General features: G+C 40.1%; 1 protein-coding gene across 3 annotated transcripts in view; it reads right to left on the reverse strand.

Moving 5' to 3' along the window:
• The window catches only part of LOC126336982 (ATP-binding cassette sub-family A member 7-like), a 585,480-nt gene that overhangs the window by 103,534 nt on the left and 460,716 nt on the right, over window positions 1–21,230 (reverse strand). For all 3 annotated transcript variants that reach the window (XR_007565029.1, XM_050001219.1, XM_050001217.1), the window contains exon 37: window positions 10,804–10,948. Coding sequence is in view for 2 of the 3 variants with exons in the window: in XM_050001219.1 (XP_049857176.1) it covers window positions 10,804–10,948 (145 nt within the window). In the remaining variant the exon portion in view is untranslated. The remainder of the gene's footprint in view (window positions 1–10,803; window positions 10,949–21,230) is intronic.

The following is a 21,230-nucleotide window of genomic DNA, read 5'->3' on the forward strand; positions in this document are numbered from 1 at the left end:
CATCAATCCCTTGCTCGGCAGCTTGGAGTAAGTCTGCACCTGTAGTAGTCCCTTTCAAAAGAACGAAACGTCCTCTGTTACACAAAGTGTGTTATCGACACCTCGTATGTATATCACAACCTGGGCTGTATCTGTAAGATCTGTTGTTTCATCGAGCACAACAGGGAAAGCAACAAAGTCTTTAACCTTATTTATTAGCTGCCTGTGCACATCGCCGGTCATAACACTGATACGTCTTGTCACTGTTTGTTTGGATAGACTAATTTCTTGAAACCTGCTAACCTTAGTGGGACACACAAGTTCTGCAGCATCAGTCAGACACCCTTCCACAAACTCCCTTTCGGAAAAGGGTTTCCCAGATTGTGCAATTCTTAATGCGATTTTAAAACTTGCTTGCAATGAAGATTTAGTGTGCTTGTCATTCTGGAAAATTGAAACCAGTACATTGTACAGTACACAGTAAAATAGACATAAATGTAACACAAGAAACTAAGAGTTCAACAAGTATCAGTTTCTTTGCGTACAGTAAAGTCGAGTTGATGTGTTTCATCCATTTTCTTAAGGACATTTAATTTTGCTTGCCATTCTTCACTGTTAAGTACACTACTCTCATCTTTGTGACATGTATTGTAGTGTTTCAATTGAAAACTTACACTGGCCGCCTATTATTTGGCGGCACAGCAAACACTGTGATTTTCACCAATGGCTACAAAAAAGAATTGCAGTTCCCAGTCATTTTTAAATGACTGAGAACATAGATCTCCCATTTTTCACAGTACCTGCCATTTCTCAGTACTTCTCTGTTAAAGTTCCAGTCACCAGGGGTAAACGAGACAGGGTATGTTGCGCTCTTGCTTGTAGCACATAAACAGGGAAGTAGAGCTGCACATAAACAGGGAAGTGGAGCTGCTGCCGTTCATTTAGGACACATGTCTAATAACAGATGTCCCTGTTGCATACATGTACACATGTGCAGCACTTCTGCATGTCTGCACACTGTGCAGCGTTTGGCCAGCCCTGATTTAAACTGTATGATGTAGCAAGGTTCAAAATGGTCTTTTTGTACCTACTTTGTATAAGAAAATCAATGTTACCGTCTCTACAGATTATCAAATCATATTCCATTTTATTTACTTTGTTTCGCAATGATTCAAATTTATTTAAGAAAAGTTCAAAATTTCCAGATGGTGATCAGTAGCTTCTATCTTGTTCATTGCACCTGTCTCATCCTAGATAGTTTCCAATTTTTGCAACTTGTACAAGAAAAAAGACAAGCGAGCCAAAACAAGGACTAAAGACATAGCATTCTTCTCTCTGTAAGGTACAAGGTAGTCACTGAAATTATCATCAACTATACAGAAAATGGAAAATCACTGGGTTTTAATCACACAATATAACAAGCTGGGTTTAGAAGTGGATAATAACAATGAACTAGTTGTAAGTGATGGATGAAAATCTCAGGCAAAGCAATAAGTACTTTTTACCACTTTTGTCTGAAATTTGCAATTTTTGAGAAAATTTTCAATAAAGTTTCCATAAAATCTGCATTAATAACTCTTAAGAAACAAGGCTCTCAGCTGTATTAATATACTGAAGAACACAATACAAATATGTTGCAGCCTTCAGTAGACGTCTTTAAGATGAAATTCAAAGTTGAAAGTGGAGTTTGGTGAGCAGATAACATATTATCAAAGTTCTTCTCAGCAATATTAGAGGACATATCAGGTTTATAAACTGGGGAAAAAAAGGAATACAGATTAACAAAACATATTTGAACCACTTTCATTTTGATGGCAAAACTACACTGTTTTCCTCTAGAGCATGTTGTTGTTGTTGTTGCTATTGTTATTGAATAACTACTACAACTTAGCACTCCTCTGAATCTCTAAGTCTCACTCTACAATTTTTACCCCTCACACATCCCTCCAGTACTAAACTGGTGATCCCTCAATTTCGTCCTATCACCCGATCCCTTCTTCTTGTTAGCTTGTGTAATAAATTTCTTTCCTCCCCAGTTTTATTCAGTAACTCCTCATTAGCTTCAGGATCTACCCATTTAATCTTCACACCCTCTGTAGCACCACATTTCAAAAGCTTTTATTTTCTTTTTGTCTAAACCATTTATCATTCATGTTACACTTCCATACATGACTACATCCCACAAAAATACTTTCAGAAAAGACTTCCTAACACTTAAATCAATATTCGATGTTTAAAAATTTCTTTTCTACAGAGACATTTTTCTTGCCTTTGTCAGTCTACATTTTACATCCTCTCTACTTCAGCCATCATCAGTTGAGCTGCCCAAATAACAAAACCCATCTACCACTTTAAGTGTCTTGTTTCCTACTCTAATTCCCTCAGAATCATCTGATTTAATTCAACAATGTTCCATTACGATTGTCCTAACTTTGTTGATGTTCATCTAATGTCCTCCTTTCAAGACAATCTCCTTTCTGTTCAAGTGCTCTTCAAATCCTTTGCTGTTGCTGAGAGAAGTAGAACATCATCAGCAACTTCAGATTTTTCATTTCTTCTCCCTGAACTTTAATTCCTTCTGCAAATTTTGTTTTTGTTTTCTTTACTGTTTGTTCAATGTACAGATTGAATAACATCAGTGATAGGCTGCAACCCTAGCTCACTACCTTCTGACCCACTGCTTACCTTCAGTGTCCCTCGACTCTTATATCAGCTGCCTTGTTTCTGCAAGAGTTATAAATAGCCTTTCAAACCCTATGTTTCACCCCTGCTACCTTCAGAACTTCAAAGAGAGTATTCCCGTCAACACTGTCAAAAGTTTTCTCTAAGTCTACAAATGCCATAAACATAGGTTTGCCTTTCCTTAACCTATCTTCCAAGACAAGTCGTAGGATCAGTACTGTCTCACGTGTCCCTATATTTCTCCAGAATCCAAACTGATCTTTTATCAGTTCTTCCATTCTTCTGAAAATAAATCTGGTTAGTGTTTTGTGACCATTACTTATTAAACTGATAGTTCTGTAATATTCACAACTGTTAGTACCTGCTTTTTTGGAACTGGGATTATTACATTCTCTTCGAAGTATGAGGGTATTTTGCCTGTCTCTGCACATGAGATGGAAAAATTTTGTCATGACTGGGCCTCCCAAGGACGTTAGTAGTTCTGATGGAATGGTGTCTACTCCTGGGACCTGGTTGTGACTTTGGTTTTTCAGTGCTCTGTCAAATTCTTCTCACAGTATCTCCCAACTCATCCTCATCTGTGACCTCTTTCATTTCTGTAATATCGCCTTCAAGTTCATCTCCATTGTACAGACACATTATATACTCCACCCAGCTTTCAGCTTTCCCTTCTTTGTTTAGGACTGGTTTTCCATCTGAGCTCTTGATATTCATACAATTTCATCTTTCAAAACTACCCAGTCTTCTACCGCATTCCTTTCCCATGTCCTAATAATTGCCTAATGCTCCCTCAGAAGCTGTCAACAACCTCAGGTTCTTTCAGACTTTGCAGGCCCCATCTCCTTCATTTCCTATCTTTTTGCAATTTCTTCAGTTTTAGTCCATTGTTCACAACAAATAAATTGTGGTCATAGTCTATATGTGCCCCTGGAAATGCCTTACAGTTTAAAAGCTTACCATTATATAATCACTCTGAAACTTTTCAGTGTCTACAGATCTCTTTACATATACAACCTTCTTTCATGATTCTTAAATCAAGTGTCAGGGATGATTAAATTATGCTCTGTGCAAGATTCTACCAGGTGGATTCCTTTTTCATTCCTTTCCCCCAGTCAATATTCCCCTACACTTTTTTCTTCTCTTCCTTTTCCTACTATTGAATTCAGTCCCCATCATACACTCCTGGAAATTGAAATAAGAACACCGTGAATTCATTGTCCCAGGAAGGGGAAACTTTATTGACACATTCCTGGGGTCAGATACATCACATGATCACACTGACAAAACCACAGGCACATAGACACAGGCAACACAGCATGCACAACGTCGGCACTAGTACAGTGTATATCCACCTTTCACAGCAATGCAGGTTGCTATTCTCCCATGGAGACGATCGTAGAGATGCTGGATGTAGTCCTGTGGGACGGCTTGCCATGCCATTTCCACCTGGCGCCTCAGTTGGATCAGCGTTCGTGCTGGACGTGCAGACCGCGTGAGACGACGCTTCATCCAGTCCCAAACATGCTCAATGGGGGACAGATCCGGAGATCTTGCTGGCCAGGGTAGTTGACTTACCCCTTCTAGAGCACGTTGGGTGGCAGGGGATACATGTGGACGTGCATTGTCCTGTTGGAACAGCAAGTTCCCTTGCCGGTCTAGGAATGGCAGAACGATGGGTTCGATGACGGTTTGGATGTACCGTGCACTATTCAGTGTCCCCCTCGATGATCACCAGAGGTGTACGGCCAGTGTAGGAGATCGCTCCCCACACCATGATGCCGGGTGTTGGCCCTGTGTCCCTCGGTCATATGCAGTCCTGATTGTGGCGCTCACCTGCATGGCGCCAAACACGCATACGACCATCATTGGCACCAAGGCAGAAGCGACTCTCATCGCTGAAGACAACACGTCTCCATTCGTCCCTCCATTCATGCTTGTCGCGACACCACTGGAGGCGGGCTGCACGATGTTGGGGCGTGAGTGGAAGATGGCCTAACGGTGTGCGGGACCATAGCCCAGCTTCATGGAGACGGTTGTGAATGGTCCTCGCCGATACCCCAGGAGGAACAGTGTCCCTAATTTGCTGGGAAGTGGCGGTGCGGTCCCCTACGGCACTGCGTAGGATCCTACGGTCTTGACGTGCATCCGTGCGTCGCTGCGGTCCGGTCCCAGGTCGATGGGCACATGCATTCTGCCGACCACTGGCGACAACATCGATGTACTGTGGAGACCTCACGCCCCACGTGTTGAGCAATTCGGCGGTACGTCCACCCGGCCTCCCGCATGCCCACTATACGCCCTCGCTCAAAGTCCGCCAACTGCACATACGGTTCACGTCCACGCTGTCGCGGCATGCTACCAGTGTTAAAGACTGCGATGGAGCTCCGTATGCCACGGCAAACTGGCTGACACTGACGGCGGCGGTGCACAAATGCTGCGCAGCTAGCGCCATTCGACGGCCAACGCCGCGGTTCCTGGTGTGTCCGCTGTGCCGTGCGTGTGATCATTGCTTGTACAGCCCTCTCGCAGTGTCCGGAGCAAGTATGGTGGGTCTGACACACCGGTGTCAATGTGTTCTTTTTTCCATTTCCAGGAGTGTAATTAAACTTTTTTCTATTTGAATAATTTCTTTTATCTTATCACAGATACTATACCACATATAACAAAAGGAAGTAGACTTCTGGAAGTAGACTTGGAAATCAAATCAGTAAACATCACTTCAAAAACAAAATACTACAAATCAAAAATGAAGTTAATTCTTTGGACTGTTTATCTGGAATCCATATGGTGCAAAAAGTGGCAATTGACTCAAAACAAGAAAAAGTGTGAGGTCATCTGCATATGTACTAAAAGAAGTCTCTTACACTTCACTTACACGATAAATCACACAACTCTAAAGGCTGCCACTTCACATAAATACCTAGGAACTACAGTTAGGAACAACTTAAACTGGACTGATCACATAGATAATGTTGTGGGGAAAGTGAACCAAAGACTGCATTTTATTGGCAGAACACTTAGAAGCTGCAACAAATCTACTAAAGAGATTGCCTACAATATTCTTGTCCATATTCTGGTAGAGTACTGCAGTGCGACATAGGATCCTTGAAGAATGAAAAAGTTCAAAGAAGGGCAGCTAGATCTGTGTTACTGAAAATAGGGGAGAGCATCTCAGATGTGATGCAAGAGTTGGGGTGGCAGACATTAGTCCTCCAAATGTGGGTGATTTTCCGATTTTTCTGTATGAAGTCATGGGGAATTTTTAGTAGATAGTTAGAATAGTTGTACGGACAGTATTAAAGGAATGTAACAAAAAATCAAGAACAGAATTTGAAGTGAGTTTTAATTGGCATTTAACTTACATAATGAGGGAAATGTGAAAATTGCATTCAACATTATAAACACAGGAGAAACTTAATTAAAAAAATTTGTGAGTGTGGTAAAGCTTGAAGCGAGGTTCCATACACAAGCCCATGGTGCACTCTTCACACAAAGTTCTTGTTTCTGCCTGTATTTTTCCCCCATCAGCATTTCTTCTGGAACAGCATATAGCATACCTCCCCCACATTTCCTGTTTTATTGGGTTCAGAGGTATGTGAGATATGAAGTGCCTTTCTGGCAGTATTGTTATTCTTGAATTTCCTTGTATGGGTCAAGGTAACACACATATGTATTTCTTGAAAACCACTTCAGTTACTTCCATTCTAAGTTCCAAAATTGTTTTCTTCATACTGATTTATTTTTTTAATATAATAATTGCATAGAGTAAAGCGTGATCAATAAGATGCCAAAATATTTCTTTGTAATACTTCTTTTGCTGTTTCCATGTGGTCTCAAAATATGAAAGTTATTGATCAGCTCTGTCAATGATGCCCATTGTAGCGTGATAGTTGAATATCAGTTGAGGCTTACTGATTTTATCACCTCTTTTTGTTTCTACTGTGTGTGATGATGTGTACAGTGCCCAAAGTGCAAATTTTTATTTGTCTTGTTATTTTAGGACCACGACTCTGCCTCTTTGGTGAGCTCTGATTTCTCTCTTAAATTTTAGGGCTCCAAACACAGTTGGTAGAGCCTTTCTATTTGCTTGAAGGGTTCCATAGACATATGTTCTGCATTTTACCAAATAATTGGCATGTTCATGTGGTGTGTTAAAATTGCCAGTTTGTTGCACAATAGCCTTTGTCTGATAGAGAATCAATTATATCTAAAACAATTTTGGTGGACACACAATATCCCTCATATTTATCCAAGTATGGTTTACTTTACCTACATAAAGTATTAAGTTCTAAAGTAATCTCATTGTGCTTAACACCGAACAAATAATTTTATACCAAAGTGAGATCTTTACTTTGGTATATGCTGTTTCCAATGAAGCCTTCCTGTGAATAATAATAAGCTTTCATCCATGCTAGCATTCCTTTGTGGAACTAAAGCTGAGCTGGACATGTTTTGTACATATTCAGTAACTTCAAACACTCATAATTTTGGAATTGGGTGCATATCTCAATCTTGTGGCATGACTTAAGAAAATCTCGGGATACAAATTGTTTTGGATTTGGATCAGTTCATTCTTGTTCAAGTGAAGTGGCTGTACTTTGCAGTAACAAAATACCAATGAAAACTTTCATTTCATCTTCATTAGCATCCACCTATTTCTTTGTACAACAACTCATATTTTTGGACGATTCGGAAATTTCCTGGTATTCATATCTATAATATTGTTTCAGTTACCATAACACAAATCAGCATATCATCAAGAAATATTTCAAAATACTCAAGTGGTGCAGCATTTGTTTCTAAATCTGTGTTTACTCCCAGGGTTGAAGTAAAAGGGAAGGCTGGTGGAGCAGGAGGAAAATTATTCAACATCAGTTTCATCCCACACGTGCCAAACATGACAAACTCATCATCTTCCTCCAGTTCTTCACTGCTGTCTCTTAAGTTTTTCTTGGAACTTCCTTTTTCACTTCCAAAACTTACAGAACCATCATTGGATTCAATACCATCAGTCTTGTCACCAGATATCACTGCTCGTTTTGACATATTGAGAACATAGGCTCTCTGTCACGACTGCTGGTTCACAACTGAATGTAAATTGTTACAATCTTTTCTACTGTTGACAGCCCGCTTGTTGGTTGGTTGTTTGGTTTGGGGGAGGGGCCAAACAATGGGTCATCTGTCCCATCGGATGAGGAAAGGATGGTGAAGGAAATTGGCCGAGCCCTTTCGAAGGAATCATTCTAGCATTTGCCTGAAGCGATTCAGGGAAATCATGGAAAACCTATATCAGAATGCCAGAGGCGTGTTTGAACTGTCATTGTCCCAAATGTGAGTCTAGTGTGTTAACCACTTCGCCATCTCGCTCGGCCAGTGTGCAGGCACTGAGTGATAACTGAAGGAATGAATTTGACACAACTGCATTATCCTATTGCCATTAGCAGTTTCAGACAATCATCTCCATTTTCAAATGATATCCAGTAGTAGTGGTTCCTGAAGAGGGGCAGCAGCCTTTTCAGTAGTTGCAGGGGCAACAGTCTGGTTGATTGACTGATCTGGCCTTGTAACAATAACCAAAACAGCCTTGCTGTTCTGGTACTGCGAACGGCTGAAAGCAAGGGGAAACTACGGCCGTAATTTTTCATGAGGGCATGCAGATGGCGTCCTCTTGGGTAAAATATTCCGGAGGTAAAATAGTCCCCCATTCGGTTCTCCGGGCGGGGACTACTCAAGAGGATGTCGTTATCAGGAGAAAGAAAACTGGTGTTCTACGGATCGGAGCGTGGAATGTCAGATCCCTTAATCGGGCAGGTAGGTTAGAAAATTTAACACAGGATAGAGCAGCATGGAAAGCTGCATCAAACCAATCTCAGGACTGAAGACCACAACAACAACAATCCAGTAGTAAAAAATGCTGACATTAGTTATACAGTAAGTGAAGTAGCATAACATATTTGACACAATTAATAGTGTAATTGCAGTTTTATTTGATGAGAAGATTCATCAGGGCTTAGTGGAAAATCACATTTACAGATTTTTGTTGCAGCTTAGACATGACTTTCATAATATTACCATAAACTATTAGCAAAGTTTGTTGCTTACAACAGTGTGGTACCTGGTATATATTGTATGATGCCATCATACAGGTCCGCTTCCATCAGCCATGAGACTTGAGAACATGTAAGATACAACTCTCAATGTTCAGAGCAACAGAAAAAGATTCTACAGAAAATAGTGGCTTCAGACACACAAACAGCTCATAAATTATGTCCAAAGCGATAACCACACAGTCTGCAAAAATGTCTGGAAAGTGTTGGACAAACACATCCAAGCTGCTTCTGGCTGGAGAGTTAAAACAACACTGCAACAAAACCTTTTCATGAAATTTCAATTATCAGCTTTCTCATTTGAATGTGGAAATGTTTTGTTTATGCCCACTTACATAGGCAGAAATGATAATCATAACAAAATAAGAGAATCAAGAGCTCAAATGGAAAAATTTAAGTGTTTGTTTTTCCACTCACTGTTTGATGGTGGAATGGTACTGACGTAGTGGGAAAGTGGTTTGGTGCTTGGTACTTAACTGTAAATTGCAGAGTAGTCATGTAGCTGTAGATGTAGAGGGCAGCTGACTGAACACTGGTGTTATTACAGACTTTCTTGGTGAATACTCAAAATGACTGACTATCATCACTGTGATGTCAAGGCACTTCTTGGTTTTCCAAACTATCAACATATTTTGCATCCTCTTAAGAATTGTGCAATAACACCATTTTGTTACACCAAAAACAGGCGTTACAGATGTAATTATGAGTGAAATGCAGCTGGGAAGCATACATAGTCAGGTGAGTGGTTAGTGGACCATGGATATTCTTTGGTAGGTTTAAGATGTAAGAAAAGACTGAGATGACGACTTTAAAGAAGAGGGATAAATGACATTGAAAAATATGCGACAGCAACATGGAAGGATATATCTGAAGTCAATAACTCACCGAATAACCAAAAGTACATCTTTATCCAGTAGTGGATGTCAAATGGATGACACAGTTAAAAGATAAAATGAGTTAGCAACAAGTAATTAAGCTTTATTCAAAATATAATTCATGAATTAGCTTTACTCTGTTTCTGTTTGTATGAGCTATAAATGTACATAATAATAAAAATAAGTAAAAGGAATTAAAAATTCCCTTGTGATTTTTCACAAAGTGCAAACCTGTCTAATTAATTTTCAAAACTAATTTAGCACTATTCAAGATGTTTATTACATTTGTGCTTCTTCGTGGAAACATGTTTATGATCAAAAAGTTGAAGGACTGTTCATTATGATGAATGTACCAAGCTGGGCACAACACAGTTCTCAGATATAATAATATTGTAGACTGTTTCAGAACAAGTTCATACAGAACAGTAGTGTGTGTGTGTGTGTGTGTGTGTGTGTGTGTGTGTGTGTGTTTCACTCGAAAACACTAAAAAAAATTACAAGGAGGCAGAATCATTGGCCAGTACTTACCCTTAGGAAGCAAAATTGAATGCTTATATACACACATAAATGGACAAGAAACTATCTCATTTCTGGAAATATTAGTTCCTTCTTCAAGGAGAAATGGAGAGGGATTGGGGAAGATAAGAAAGGAGGAATTTGGCACTCAGATCTCAAGATGAGACAATTCTGGCCATAGCAATGGAACCTTTTTCTGTTTCCTCCCTGAGAAAGGAACTATAATATTTTTTCATACTTTTATTTTTGTCTTTTGTCTATTTGCAATACTACTGTTGAGCAACAACAAATCACACTGAAGATTAAAACATACACAGAGTAGAAATCAATTGTCCTTACTGTGAAGATATAGTAAATATCAGTCATATAATATACTACTTCAATATGTTAAATTTTCCTGACTGAAGATTGTGATGAAAAATAAATTCATAAAAGATTAAATTCAATTATCCCTATTCAAGTATGGTGACATCTCACTACAAATCCAACTGAAATTGACCAAGAAAACTAATTTATATTAACAATTATTTTTGTTAGTATAAGTCTGCTTTTTTAATTACTAAATTGTCCAGTAAATTACAAGAACTGAAAAATACAAAAAAATGTCACACTGCAGCCTGGACAGCACAATATACTGTACATACCTCATCATCCATTAACTCCAACATAAATGTAGCAACTGTTGTGATAACACCAAGAAATAAGTTGACACAGCCCAAAGTCACAAATGCTGTACTTGGAATAGAAAAAAGAAAGCTGACTGGGTATGAAAGAGGTATGCTTGCCCATCTGAAACACAAATCTTTGTATAAAAATCAAGCACATTCAGTAATCATCAATATAATACAAGCTTACTGCACTCATGGAGAAAAGGTTACAGTACAACTAATATGTTTAAATATACTATCACAAACTATCACAATATGCAGGCATTTCTGTAGATGCATCCAGTACTTTGAAAATGAAAGATGTATATCCATTTGTAGCCTTGGTCATATAATAGACAGTGTGTTTGTTACTTTGTACATCTGATTTATAGCATATAGATTTACAGCAACAGTCATTTACTTGGAATTTAAAATATGTAGTATTGTACATCACATAAATATCTAAAACCTTTATGTGAGAAACAAAAGGCTGAGAAGGGATGAAAATAATATTCTGCACAGAAATTTACTAATACACTAAACTCTCACTAATCTGGCCCTCAGCAGTCCAGCCTCTGGGCAGTCAAGCAGAAATGATGCACAAAACAACGAATTATTGAGTGTGACAATGATGCCAGTTAATTACAATGTTAATCAATGCTGTAAATTCCAGGAGGAAGAGAAATTGATAAAGAATATGATGCTAAGTGACTGAATGAGGAAAACTGGGAAATAGAAAAATTTTAACACATGGAGACATAATCAAAAGTGTGTAGAAAAGCAATGATCAGGAAGAGATAGGATGAAGATTTCGCAGATTGCTGATGCTGCATCTTCCTCGAATACATCATTCATCAACCACATACATGCAGCACTGATGTGATGCTTGTAAAGTGGTTGAATGCTGGCATTGTGTATCACTGTTGCGACAACTAAAAATTTGGGATGTGTTTCATAGTGAGTGATACTACTGTACACATTCACATTCAAGAACTAAGTTTTCTATGAAAATGAATGTAGCTTTGGATTTAATAAGATATAGTACCTATGTGCCTAAATTAAATTTCAGACATTCTCAATAACGCAGCACTTCCACTAATCTGGCACACACAGGTGCAAGGAATGGCCAGATTAGCGAGAGTCTTGTGGATACTTTTTTAATTAATCAACACTTGTACAGTAATCTTGTAGGTAAAAAACACTAAATTACTTTATTTGTCTTATTGCTCCCACAGATTGTATATTTGTGACTACATTCATAGTATTGATTATACAAATGAATACAAATAGTACATGTTGTTCTCGTAGAAGTCTAAGAACTATTTACACTTACCCGTTCTCAAAACATAAATAGGTTGAAACTGGAAAGCCGTGTATCAATACTCAGTGGGTACACTCTGCCATCATTCTGGAAATTCCTGCCACGCAAAGGTTTCTTCAGCTAAGGAAAGAGGAAATTATTGGGTGCCATGTCAGGAGCATATCGGAAGCGAGGAAAATTTGATAATTCAAAGGCTTTGACTTTGTTTTCTACAAAAAAAGCTGGTGTGTTGTCATGAATCAAAACCCTTCTAACAACCTCCCACGACTTCTACAGAAGATCTCAGTATTATTTTCATGTGACCATTTGTCCCTTATGAGTATAAACTGTTAGCAACAAACCATGGCAGTCCCAAAAACTATATAGCATAACCTCCTCTGATGCTGGTACAGCCTCTGCCTTAGTCAGCAGTTGTGAACTCACATGTTTCTACTGCATGCATTGCACCTGAGGTCATAGTGACACACACAGCACTCATTCATGATGATCACACACCTAAAGAAATCACCCAGATTAGCCTGACACAGCCACATCATTTCTGCTGCAGCCTCATTCTGCTGAGCTTTCTGAGTGAGTGTAAGCAGTGGTGGAAGCCAGCGGGCAGTAACCTTCGTCATGTTCAAAATGTTGAAATCCTGTCATGGGCGATTTTAATTTTTTCCACTAAATGCCTTGAATGCCAAAACGTCCATTTCTAATGCTATACACACCAATGGTCTGCCATTTCATTTTTCATCATTCAAACTTCTTGGACACAACAGAAGCATCTGTGCCCTCTAACCACTGTGCCCCATGATTAATCCATTGGTGACATACACTTTCCATCAACTCTACACATGAAACTTCCTGGCAGATTAAAACTGTGTGCCCGACTGAGACTCGAACTCGGGACCTTTGCCTTTCGTGGGCAAGTGCTCTACCATCTGACCCACCGAAACGAAGAGGAGTGCTAGTTCTGCAAGGTTCGCAGAAGAGCTTCTGTAAAGTTTGGAAGGTAGGAGACGAGATACTGGCAGAAGTAAAGCTGTGAGTACCGGGCGTGAGTCGTGCTTCGGTAGCTCAGATGGTAGAGCACTTGCCCGCGAAAGGCAAAGGTCCCGAGTTCGAGTCTCGGTCGGGCACACAGTTTTAATCTGCCAGGAAGTTTCATATCACCGCACACTCCACTGCAGAGTGAAAATCTCATTCTGGAAACATTACCCAGGCTGTGACTAAGCCATGTCTCCGCTATATCCTTTCTTTCAGGAGTGCTAGTTCTGCAAGGTTCGCAGAAGAGCTTCTGTAAAGTTTGGAAGGTAGGAGACAAGATACTGGCAGAAGTAAAGCTGTGAGTACCGAGCGTGAGTAGTGCTTCAGTAGCTCAGATGGTAGAGCACTTGCCCGCGAAAGGCAAAGGTCCCGAGTTCGAGTTTCGGTCGGGCACACAGTTTTAATCTGCCAGGAAGTTTCATATCAGTGCACACTCCGCTGCAGAGTGAAAATCTCATTTTGGAACGCTACACATTTTTGAATTTTAAAACTGTTGCAGCTTTGATACCTTTCACATGAAGAAATTGAATTACCACCATTTCTTTTAAGCTCCTCTAGCAATATGCTAAGGTACTGCACAACTTCAACGTGTACCAAGACTTCAAATATGTACCTACAAACAGCTCATGCATTGCACAATACATTCGAATAACCAAATTGTATACCCCCTCCCACCACAGATCTCCTCCCCCCCTCCCCCCTCTCTCTCTCTCTCTGCCTTCTTGGTTTTACCCCTTCTTCTCTTCCACATTTCTCTTACCTCATAACTGCAGTATTCACTCACTTCTCATTTCTCTCGCTCCATCTTAACTTACCACTCAGTTCTATGATCTCTGCAGCAGGTCTAGTACATCTTAATACACAGGGTTATTGTAAATGATGGACCACTTTTCAAAACTTCATATTTATTCAAGTACAAGTCCAAACTGAACAAGCTTTATACTAATGAAACGAGGAAGCTCCAAAGTTTTTTCCCACAATGTTTGAGATCAGTTTAATACATTTAATAATTTGTAATTAATTAGTTTTTAATAACTAGAAATGTGGTAAATGTCATAAATGTTCAATGTGGCCACCGTTGGCTGCATGGCAAACACCATCTTGGTAGCCAAACTCATCCCACACACACAACAGCAAACTCAAGAACGCAGAAAACCTTGTGCTCACTGTCACCATCTCACTCACAACTGACAGTGAAACAGAATGATGGCCCTATTGCTGTGTGAACTCTACCGGACACTTCTGAAACCATCATCACAGCCTGCCAGCTGCTGCCCGCCAAGAACTTTGAAACTTCCACTTTTTATTGGCATAAAGCTTGTTCATTTTGGATTTGTAATTGAATACATACTAAATTTTGAAAATGGGGCCATCATTTAGAATAACCTTGCTATTTATGATGTCTTCCTCTCTCTCTGACACCTCCCCTTTCACTGTTGTCTGCTTGAGCCCTCTAATCCTGATTTCTGATTGACCTGCCCCTTCATTCTAATCTTTTCCACTGTACTCCTCTTTCCTTCTTGAGGATGGAACTAACAGTTCTGAAAACTAGGATACTTGATTCTAATTGACATGTAACTGCAAGATCAGGAAGTTTATTTAATGTAGTGTTTCGAACCAGATACATATAGGAGTTGGAAATACACTTTTTAATTGAACTACACGATAACCTGAGATTACCTAAGCATTTGATACATGGTATTTTTATTATGTGACCTAAATTTGTGACTACATTTCTTACTGTCACACATATTAACCACTCTCCAAGATTGATTAAAATAATAATATGAAATCAAGACAGCACACTTTCTCATCTCATTTCACATGCAAGTTAAAACATTATGCAGATAAAAATTTTGTGTATATAATTTTCAGCTTAACCAGATTAGTAGCTTCAGACCCAGAAGAAAGAATAATATAATGTTTGATTGAAATACAAAAATTTATATTACAGAAATTTCTAGAAAAAGATATCGACAAGATGGCTGATCATTCAAAATGTAAATATTTCAAACATTCACATTGGAAGTTTCTAAAAGAAAGCAACAATAATTTTTATTTTATTTTTTTTATTTTTTATTTTTATTTTTATTTATTTATTTATTTTTTTTTTGCAATTAGAATATTTCAAAAGTTAATTTGAATATTTCGAAATTCACTGTTTAGACATGAATTTTTGTGTAGAACAAGTTAATATCCAACAAAAAGCATTATTTCATATGTTTTCTTTGTTTATCAGAATATGCTGCCATACCTCAAATCCTGTGAATATTTAAGTCTTCATTGTAAATCTGTACCTCTAAAAGGGGCAATAATGAATCATTATTCGGTGATGATTACTGAAGTGTTAAGGACAACCCTGTGTACACTACAGATCTAGTGCCAGTTCCAGTCAGAGACAGATGTTCTGTGCAATTTTAATACTCACAGTCAGTCTAGGCATCAATCTACACTGTATTTGATAATGTGACAATACACATTTATGTGTTTAATTGGTAAGTGTGGTTGGACTTCTACACAAGTGATAACAATAGTATCACTTACATTCAGGAGGTAAAATGTGTAGTACTGTCGACAGACACACATAAAAATGATACATTTTCTAGTCTTTGAAATAACAATTCCTTCCTCAAATAAGGGAAAGGTACGGGTAGGGGATGGTTAAAAGGAAGTGTAGGTCACTCAGATCCCAAGATGAGAGGGCCCTACATGTAGAGAGGATGCGAATGAGGGTACACAAAGATGTACTGGTATATAAGTCCTACCAAGCCATGTCAAGCACAGTAATCAGCTCTGCAAAGTGACAGTAAATTGCCGTAATGATATCAACACACATTAAAGTATGACTGGGTCACATATATAAATGTGCAGATGAAAATTCTTCAATGAAACAACATGAAAAATAAGGGAAAGGAAACCATTCACTTATAACAGCCTAATGCATGGCACACAGACACATGTAACATAAAACAGTCTTCACTAGCTTTCGAGCTATCGAGGTGTGGCTTCAGTTTCTAGTAAAAAAATACACACCTTTTTCATTCAGTTGTAAATATATTTTTCTTACCCTTTACCAGTTTGACAAATTAATTTGTCATCTTCAGAATATTATAAAATCAGCGATATTATAAATCTTTAGACCTTTACTATACATTTATGTGAAGTGTAAGAAGTATATCGCAGAAAATTAGTTAGTATAAAGCACAATAAAAATATATTTGCAACTGATGACTGAATTTCATTTTTAAAAATATGTACTACAGTTGCTGAAAATTACAACTATTAACAAAATAAAAATGCATACATTCACACACAACCACACAGACACCCAAACACAGGGCACAGCATTTGTGGCAACACTGATTGTTTAGAACTGTTGCCTGGCCCTATAGATGTAGGGAGAGACTAGGTGGTAGAGAAGGTTGCACAAGGCAAGGGCGGGATAGTGGGATAATGTGAGACACGAATGGGAAAGATAGATGACTAAGCTGCTGTACAACGAACTCAAAAAACAAGGCAAAGGCAACTTGGAATGCAATCAATGCTGAAAGAAAGGAAAAAATGGGTCAAACAAAGAAGAAGGTATTAGGTCAATTAAAAAGACAACACAGTGGTCACAGATGGTATGGAAACAGCAAACATACTGAATAATAACTATATCAGTGTAGCAGAAAACCTAAAATTGGAAAGAAATAGTCAAAAACAGAAGGGTATTAAGGTACCAAAAAGATCATGCAGTACTATGTTCTTAAGACCAGTCACAGAAGATGAATTACGGAAAACTATACAGAAACTGAAGTCCAAGAAATCAGCTGGTGATGATGAAATATCAAATCATGTAATAAAGCTGGTATGTGAGGAGACAATAACACCACTGCTGAACATAGCAAACTGTTCTTTCAGAGATGCAATTTTTCCAGAAAACTGAAGATATTGGTGGTGGTGGCTAGTGTTTAACGTCCCGTCGACAATGAGGTCATTAGAGATGGAGCGCAAGCTCGGGTTAGGGAAGGATTGGGAAGGAAACTGGCCGTGCCCTTTCAAAGGAACCATTCCGGCATTTGCCTGAAATGATTTAGCGAAATCACAGAAAACCTAAATCAGGATGGCTGGAGATGGGATTGAACCGTCGTCCACCCGAATGCGAGTCCAGTGTGCCAACTACTGCGCCACCTCGCTCGGTAAACTGAAGATAATGAAGGTAGTGCCAGTGTACAAGAAAGGGTGTAAGGGTGATCCCAACAACAACAGACCAGTTTCACTGATATCAAGTTTCTCAAAAATCCTAGAAATGCTTATGTATACCAGATTAGTTAACTATTTTGACAAACATAACATTCTCATGCCCTCACAACTTGGTTTCAGAAAGGGTAGATCTACAGAATCAGCAATTGTCAGTCTAACAGAATACATTTTGCATTCCTTAGATGAGAAAAAGGTTGTCTCTGCAATGTTTCTGGATCTTTCAAAGGCATTTGACACCATTGACCATGAAATGCTGATACAAAAATTAGGCAACTATGGCACTCGGGGGCAACCAGGTGACTGGATAAAATCATACTTGTGCAACCGCAAGCAGTATGTATCATTAGGAAACTCATACCAATCAGAAACCAAATCCATCAAATATGGAGTGCCGCAGGGTTTGATAATGGGGCCATTGTTATTTAATGTATTTGTTAATGATATAGGTGTTGAGGAGGAAGAAAAGAAAATATCGTATGCTGATGACATGACAATACTAAATAGTGAAAAAATATGGAACAGCTTGAGAGAAGAGCATACATATCTGCAAATGTCACAGCTCAATGGCTGTTGGAAAATGAACTGGTTATAAGTCTAAAAAAGACTATGTATGCAGTGTTTAAAAACAAGGAAAAGAATGTAGACATGGATTTAGAGGTTGATGGAACAAGGCTGGAAGAAGTAGAACCTGCTAGATTCTTTGGTATTCTTGTGGATAATGAACTGAAATGTAAAAAACATATTAATAATGTCTGTAAGAAACTGAGCTCTGTCATATTCTTAATGACGCAGCTATCACAGTATTCAGACAATAACCTTCTGTGTACAGTGTATCATGGACTTTTTGAACCATACTTACAGTGTGGAGTGACTGTGTGGGGAAACTCAAACAAACAAGAGACAAAACGAGTGTTCACATTACAAAAAAAGCAATCAGGACCATTTTAAGAAGAAAGACCTCTGAAACATGCTGAAACTGTTTCAAGAACTTAAATATCTTAACTTTTTCATCATTGTACACTCCTGGAAATGGAAAAAAGAACACATTGACACCGGTGTGTCAGACCCACCATACTTGCTCCGGACACTGCGAGAGGGCTGTACAAGCAATGATCACACGCACGGCACAGCGGACACACCAGGAACCGCGGCGTTGGCCGTCGAATGGCGCTAGCTCCGCAGCATTTGTTTGCCGTGGCATACGGAGCTCCATCGCAGTCTTTAACACTGGTAGCATCCCGCGACAGCGTGGATGTGAACCGTATGTGCAGTTGGCGGACTTTGAGCGAGGGCGTATAGTGGGCATGCGAGAGGCCGGGTGGACGTACCGCCGAATTGCTCAACATGTGGGGTGTGAGGTCTCCACAGTACTTCGATGTTGTCGCCAGTGGTCGGCGGAAGGTGCAAGTGCCCGTCGACCTGGGACCGGACCGCAGCGATGCATGGATGCACGCCAAGACCGTAGGATCCTACGCAGTGCCGTAGGGGACCGCACCGCCACTTCCCAGCAAATTAGGGACACTGTTCCTCCTGGGGTATCGGCGAGGACCATTCGCAACCATCTCCATGAAGCTGGGCTACTGTCCCGCACACCGTTAGGCCGTCTTCCGCTCACGCCCCAACATCGTGCAGCCCGCCTCCAGTGGTGTCGCGACAGACGTGAATGGAGGGACGAATGGAGACGTATCGTCTTCAGCGATGAGAGTCGCTTCTGCCTTGGTGCCAATGATGGTCGTATGCGTGTTTGGCGCCGTGCAGGTGAGCGCCACAATCAGGACTGCATACGACCGAGGGACACAGGGCCGACACCCGGCGTCATGGTGTGGGGAGCGATCTGCTACACTGGCCGTACACCTCTGGTGATCGTCGAGGGGACACTGAATAGTGCACGGTACATCCAAACCGTCATCAAAGCCATCGTTCTACCATTCCTAGACCGGCAAGGGAACTTGCTGTTCCAACAGGACAATGCACGTCCGCATGTATCCCGTGCCACCCAACATGCTCTAGAAGGTGTAAGTCAACTACCCTGGCCAGCAAGATCTCTGGATCTGTCCCCCATTGAGCATGTTTGGGACTGGATGAAGCGTCGTCTCACGTGGTCTGCACGTCCAGCACGAACGCTGGTCCAACTGAGGCGCCAGGTGGAAATGGCATGGCAAGCCGTTCCACAGGACTACATCCAGCATCTCTACAATCGTCTCCATGGGAGAATAGCAGCCTGAATTGCTGCGAAAGGTGGATATACACTGTACTAGTGCCGACATTGTGCATGCTCTGTTGCCTGTGTCTATGTGCCTGTGGTTCTGTCAGTGTGATCATGTGATGTATCTGACCCCAGGAATGTGTCAATAATGTTTCCCCTTCCTGGGACAATGAATTCACGGTGTTCTTATTTCAATTTCCAGGAGTGTATATATACAAAACAATAATGTACATCGCAAAAGGTAGTGAGGACTGGATTACAAATGCTAGTGCACACCCACAATACAAGAAGGAAGAATGAAGTACGGAGCATACCCCACCGACTGGCAATGCTAGAAAAAGGACCCCAGTACTCTGGTATCAGACTACTAAGAAGTCTGCCCAAAACCCTGCAAGATAGTGTACTTCACAATGACTTTCCAAAGAAACTTAAAGACTGTCTCATTGAAAAAGAGTTTTACAGTTTTGCAGAATAGTTACGCCATTAAATTTGTATATATTGTTACTTCCTGTCAGTAATGTACAAATGTAAGCTAAAGGTGTAGAAAAATAAGTGATAAAGAATGTTAACACTTTGACATGTCCTATATTACACATACATTTACTGTACACAATGTAATCTTACAGGATCAAATAAAATTCAATTCAATTTTTAAAAAATGTTAGGATGGGGAAGTGGGGGTGAGGATATAAAAGGCAAACAAAGAGGGAGACGGAAGAGGGAATGGAGGGAAAAAAAGAATATGGATGTGGAGACAGGGAGGAGAGACTGAAAAGAGGGTTTGAAAGCAATAATGGGTGGGGGGTGACCGGGGGGGGGGGGGGGGGGGGTGAGAGAGAGGGGGGAGGGAGAGGGAGAGATGTCCACATAGGAGGAGGAGGAAGAGTGAAGAGTGGTGGAATCAACTGGTTAGGGTGAGAAACAGGTAAGCAGAGCTTTCGGCCAGGGAGAATTTGAGAAAGCAGGATACGATGGAGAAACGATTACCACCTGAGTAGTTCAGAGACACTTGTGTGGGAAGGGAGTATCCAAATGGCATGCATAGTGAAGCAGCTGTTAATTTCATTTGTGTTGTGATGAGCAGCATGTTCAGCAACTGGATGGTCAAGTTTGTGGTTGGCCATAGTATGGCAATAGTCATTCATGCATGTAGAATGAGGTTACCTGTCACAAGCACATATAATTCTGCACAGTAATTGGAGCATAGCTGATATATAACATTGCTTCTTTCCCACATGGCCCTGGCTTTTGTAGAGTGAGAAATGTCTGTGACTAGACTGCTGCAGGAGGTGACGGGTGGGTATATGGAACGTGACTTGCATCTGGATTCTCCACAAGGGAATGACCCTTGTGGTCCAGCTTTGGCTGCAGGACTGGAATATGATGTTCTGTAGGGTAGGTATGTGTTGGATCACTGCTTTGGGTGATGTGTGTGGGATTTGGGTGGGATATCCCCCATCGCAGGGCTCAATGAGAGGTAGTCAAAAACCTGATGAAGGATATGGTTGAGCTTTGCTTTTTGTGGCCTGGTTCATACTAGGTGATAGAGAAGCGCTGGTCAGTGGCTCATTTTGTGAACACTGTACCAAGCTTATTAGCAGCTACACAATATAAAATATTTAT

The sequence above is a fragment of the Schistocerca gregaria genome, chromosome 2 (assembly GCF_023897955.1).
Source record: "Schistocerca gregaria isolate iqSchGreg1 chromosome 2, iqSchGreg1.2, whole genome shotgun sequence".
NCBI classification, from domain to species: domain Eukaryota; kingdom Metazoa; phylum Arthropoda; class Insecta; order Orthoptera; family Acrididae; genus Schistocerca; species Schistocerca gregaria.